Source organism: Emydura macquarii, unplaced genomic scaffold (genome assembly GCF_026122565.2).
Source record: "Emydura macquarii macquarii isolate MOO-44397 ecotype Brisbane River unplaced genomic scaffold, CSIRO-AGI_Emac_v2 contig_968, whole genome shotgun sequence".
NCBI classification, from domain to species: domain Eukaryota; kingdom Metazoa; phylum Chordata; order Testudines; family Chelidae; genus Emydura; species Emydura macquarii.
This window is the reverse complement of record NW_027131105.1, coordinates 11,649,685-11,655,205: the sequence shown is the minus strand read 5'-3', so window position 1 is coordinate 11,655,205 and position 5,521 is coordinate 11,649,685. Positions and strand designations below refer to the sequence as shown.

The 5,521-nt window shown below is 40.6% G+C and overlaps 1 protein-coding gene across 3 annotated transcripts in view; it reads left to right on the top strand.

Moving 5' to 3' along the window:
• ARHGEF3 (Rho guanine nucleotide exchange factor 3) overlaps positions 1-5,521 on the top strand; it is a 245,429-nt gene that overhangs the window by 118,247 nt on the left and 121,661 nt on the right. For all 3 annotated transcript variants that reach the window (XM_067544199.1, XM_067544200.1, XM_067544201.1), the window contains exon 4: positions 224-286. In XM_067544199.1, the coding sequence (XP_067400300.1) occupies positions 224-286 (63 nt within the window). The remainder of the gene's footprint in view (positions 1-223; positions 287-5,521) is intronic.

Genomic DNA, 5,521 nt, shown 5'->3' with positions numbered 1-5,521 from the left:
ATAAGATAAGAAAACAGTGGTACAAACAAGTGAACATAAAACTAATAGTCTCGTGTAGCTGTTAACCTCTTGAACTATTAATAAGAATAAAGAGAACAAATTATTTAGGTATTTTGTGGTATCTGTTACATACATTAAAAGTAAGTATGTGTTTCAAGATCTTGCTGCTGGTAACATTGTAATCTCTACTGATGTCTGAGCTTTTCTTTGTTTTATTTTACAGAAGAAACGGAAACAGAGTACCCAAGATGAAGATGCAATCAGTATCTGCAGCCTTGATGCAACAGTGAGTAATTTCTTTAGTTTTTTGTCTTGAACTAAAAAGCGGATATCCTGTTGTTTTTTGAAACAAAGGTACATTGGCCATTTCAGCTGAAGTCTGTTCATTGATGGCCTGAAATAACTGCAGTTTTGCATACTACTTAAATTTTAAATTTAACATACACCATTGCCAACTAGACTGAAAATGTCCTGTTCCTGTAGTGTAATAATTGGGGGATAATGTCAGTAGGATAGACGGCTGTAAGAAAGTAATGGATCTCCAGCTGCTATATAAATATCAAGACAAAAACTCAGTGTGAAACTAAACTAGATGTGAATTTATTCCATTGTATCATTGTATTACACTGATTTTATTTGTTATATCAAATGATGGATTATGTTAGTACTTTCAAAGTGGGTATCTTGCTATTAGTGCAATAGTGAGAACTAAGTGCATCATTATTGAAGACCTGTGCTGTGATTTTTCTATCGAATATTTCAGACATCAGGAAGCCAGCTTTTACATAAAAGATGCAGTTTTTAAATGTGTACAGTTTTGTTCAAATAAGCTGTTTCTAACTGGCTGATTCTCTTCTGTTTCCCGTCTCCTCCCCCTGCCGCCCCACACAAAAAAATCCCCAACCAAAACTGTTTCTGTAAATACATTTGAGCCCTCCAGTAGTCTGATTTGATAACATTGACATTTTTATATAAATGAGGCTTTTACTGCACTGATCAGTGTCTGCTTACTTTAAAACATTACTTAGCTTCAGGAACTGAAGGATTCCCATTGACTTCAATGAATGTTGGATCAGGCTTTTACTGAGGAGAAATATACAGTAAATTGAAATGCCTATTATTTTTCATGCTAAGTTTGTAATTCTGGCATGAGAGGATTCTTATACTTTGAGACATTGTCAGATGAAAAATCACACTTTCTGAAAATAACTATTGAATTAGAGGGGGATTTTTTTCTTTTCTTAATTTGTTTCTTTTTGTATATAAATCATTTTCACTGTTTTCTCCTGTACTCATTTAGTCAGTTTCCCCTTTTGCTGTAGATCTTTCACACAGTGTGATGGCGAGAGAGTCATTTCTAAAAAAAAATAGAAAATTCAGATTGTACCACCACATAACATGACAGGGTTTTTTATAAGCAGGTTTGGTACCTGAAACAACTTTGCATTCATTGTTCAAAATATGGATTAAGTTTCAAGTTGGTGGTGCCTCTTAACTGCCAATTTTCAGTTCTGGGTGAAACCTATACAACTTTATCAAATTTCTCACGGTCAGAAATGTGTATATCTTTCTTATGTATGCCTGACAAAGAGGATCTCTTGCAGATTCACACCCCAGAAGTATATACATTCTGTTTATTCAGTAGTTCTCACTATATCCAGAGCTACAGCTGTCCAGAGGGATTTTTGCATTGTACCTTTCCATTGTTTTCAGGCACAGAGTGGGCTTTCTGAATGTATTAGCTAACTGCAAATCCATTTATCTGAACCATATTTATATTTCTCCTGCCATACCAGGGTCCAAGAAAATAATTCAAATTATTATTCTACAATAGGTTATTCCATTATATAAATGCAGCACCCAAAATAACCTATGTCTGATAAATTAAATTTCATGTAATCGGAGTCATTTTTTCTGTCACCAAGAGGTTGGCTTCTAAGATAAAATATTTTTTGTGGTATTGGACACACAGGTCAGTAAATTGAAAGGCATGTACAGTTTACTTTTAGGCTGTAGTATCCAATGAAGATTGCATCATGTCATTGCTAGCCTGTGAACAGCCTCAGCCAAACAGCTACTAGTGACATGATCTTTATATTTCACTGATGTGCAGGCCACAAACCGATGCAGAGCCTGTCACATTGTGGGTCAGTCGTTGTCATTTTATTGAATGCAGAGCTTGCCAAGTCAACTTGTAGCAGCCTCAACAGTGAAGTGCAGAGCCTTCAGACTACCATTATATCTGGTCAGAGAGCAGTCGTCAGTGATGTGTGGCATTTGTCTGTCTTTGGCCACAGCCGCATGTGGGATATTCTCGATGGCCCCACGCATGGAGGCTGACTGCACGTTGACCTTGGCCTGTTGAAAATCAGTTCAGAAGGGCACGTGAGTGGCGTGGCAAATCAAAGCTGGATACACAGGTGGTCAGTTCAGTTCTTAAAGACTGGTTTCTGACATCAGCTGCAGACCATTCTTCATGCCACATGAATGTTGCAGAGAAATCTAGTCTAGTGGGCCCACAACAAGTGCCTTGACAACAAGTACGCTTTTGGGTGATCGAAGAGGTCTGTGTATTATGGTAAGCTTGGGTTCATCCTGATCTTCTCAATTATTCTGACTGTGATATCCTTGTGGAGCATGTGTGGAGGAGTGATTCTCACAGGGAGCCCTCGTACTAGTGTGTGTTGAATTGTCTTGGTTACAATGCATGGTTGAGTGTAGTGTGTCTAATAACTTGACATGAGATAAATAGAGCCAGACCAGAGCACAGCATTCTGCTGCAGGGCAACAGAGCCCTAAGCTGGATGATTGGACTGTTCATTCCCCATGAAGTGCTGGCAAATTTACTTAGAAGATTGTTACATGACCTCAGTTTAGCTGCAGTTTTCCTCAGGTGGCTTAGATATGTGAGAGAGAGATCTAGGGGTTACTCTAAGGTAGACTGATAGAGATTTCTGTTTCAAGCAATGTTCATTAAGAAAGATATTCAGTTCCTGGGCTGCTGTGGCATTGTAAAGATGTAACATACTTGAAACTGTCTTGGTCACACTTGGTTGTAAAACCACCAATTATTGTATTTGGCCATCTTAATCAAGTCAGCTTTGAGGGTGTCTTCAAAGTTTTGGGAATGACTGTGCTTGAACTTAAATAAAATGTCATCTGTGTACATCTGGATCAGTCATTTGCATTATTTTACCTTATGTTCTTCATGTATGTTGTGATAAAATGAACAGAATGTTGCCTTATACTTTAGTGTTTATTCTCGCTGAAATATATTGCTTTATTGTGTGAAATTTTTGTTTTGTTAATTTGAGGCAAATAAGTATATTTTTCTTCATATATAATAAAATTTGTGGGATGCAGAATGTGTCCGAAAATGAAAACCTCGTTTACTCTGTTTTTAATAGAACTAGAATCATTGAGATACTGTCCCAAATTCTCAGTGATCTTGTTTCCAGAGATTTTTCACTGGTGCTTATACAAACATATGTTGCTAGATGGATATGTTTTGGCTTTGTGTCAGGGAAAGTTACTAGATATCAGTTATTTTACTTATAGTCGAGAGTAACTAACTTGCAATACTGAAATGGACATTCAGTGAAGTGCTTTTTCAGTCAGTAGAAATTGAATTAAAGGTGTATTATGCTAAAAATGCTCACTTCACAGCTCCAGCATCTGAAGCACAGTAGATAAGCAGATCAGGAGCACGTTTAGGAGTTATTGGCTTATAAATAGATCTCACTTAAGTCACTGTTAGAAGATAAGCATGTGTGGCTCTTATGGGATAAATTGTCCTTAAGTATTTTCATCTGGTTCTGATTTTGGATCTACATATAAAGGCCATCTTCAAAAAGAAAAATCTTCAGACTGCTCATGGTCTTTCATTTATGTTTGAAAGAACAATTTTATTTACAAGTGAACATACTGATAATTATCACTTTTTTAATGTAATTTAGGATTTTTATAGAATTTTGTTAGAAGAATACTATGGGTCAAATTCGACAGTGATGTGTAACTTAGAATTTCTTTCCCTAACTTAAACTCTCCAGCACTGAGACACCCTTCAAGCCAACTGTAGCCATTCTAAGGAAGTCTAAGTGTACCTAGCATCCCAAAGTTCTGTAAGATAACATTATTTAAAATAACCCCTATCCTTCTTATACTCCCTTAGGCATAGACAGAGTGGGTGTAAGTATCTCTAACGGTGTCTAAATTACTGTACAGCTTATTGAACATTTTCCAGCCAACAGGTTTCCATTGGAAAATGCTGATTCATTTCACAGATATGTATGTATTTCATCAGCATTGTCCGTGAAAAATTATTGAAATGCTTTGTTCTTCGAGTGCTTGATCATGTCGATTCCATTGTAGGTGTGTACGTGCCCGATGCCCGGTTATTGGAATTTTTTTCCTTTTAGCAGTACCCGTAGGGCTAGCTTCGGCGCCCCTTGGAGTCCCAGGCACATGCCGCAGTATATTAGATGCTGCCGGCCCTATGCCCCCTCAGTTCCTTCTTTCTGCCATTCACGGTTACTGGAACTGTGTTTTGCTTGCTTCTGCAAGTGTCTCTTAGCAATTTAGTGTTAAGTGTTCCCTTAAGTAGTTGTTGAATAGTTAGTGTTTTGTTAGTTGATAGTGTAAATAGTTTAGCAGATAAGGTAGTCCCCTTAGGGCCCTCCACCCGACTGCGGGGCATGCCCTGGTCCCTGGGTTTCAAGCCTTGTAAATCCTGTAGCAAGTCCTTCCTGCCTGGGGGAGTTGCACAGAGAGGACAAGTGCTGAATCTATAAGGCATTCAGACCACAGACTCAGAAAGAGTGGGAAATTCGTCTGAAAGCCATAATGATGGAGGCTGTTCTGAGATGGGCTTCTGCTCCATCCTGCTCCCTCTCGGTGCCGAGCACCGCGTCGGTACAGAGCACCCCTCTGGCACCAGAACCACCGTGGTACCAAGCTTCCTCTTAGCCGAAGAAGCAGCAGCAAAGGAAACAGCCCTCAAAAAGGGACAGTTCCCCCATGCAAAAGACGACTAAGGACGCGAGGTCGAGCCTCGGAGCAGCACAGATCCAGCGGGAAGAGCAGTCTGTGCAGGAATAGGCCTCGCGTAGGACCCTGAGCCCTAAGAGAGAGCCCCCTCTGACTCCTGGGAGTGGAAGAGGGCCTCTGCAGCTCATGGTGCTGTCGACGCCGGAGGCGTTTCAAGCGGCAAGTGACCTGATGGCCTTGCCCTTGCCTCTAATGCCAATGCCCTGGATGGAGCAGGCAAAGCGGAGGGTGCCGGCGTCGAAGGGGTAAACCCCCAATGGAATCCCCCCAGTGGCTGCACTGCTCTCCAGAGCCCCGACATCCTCTCCACAGGCCAGGTCACCGCCGAGAAGATCGCCGCCATAGAGGCATCAATCCCTGAGGACACGCTCTCTGAGGGCATGCTCCCCATCGCTGAGATCACCAGAGGCAGAGCACCAGTACCAGAGGGGTTCAGCGGCATCGGTACGACACCACTCTTGGTCGCTGGCACCAA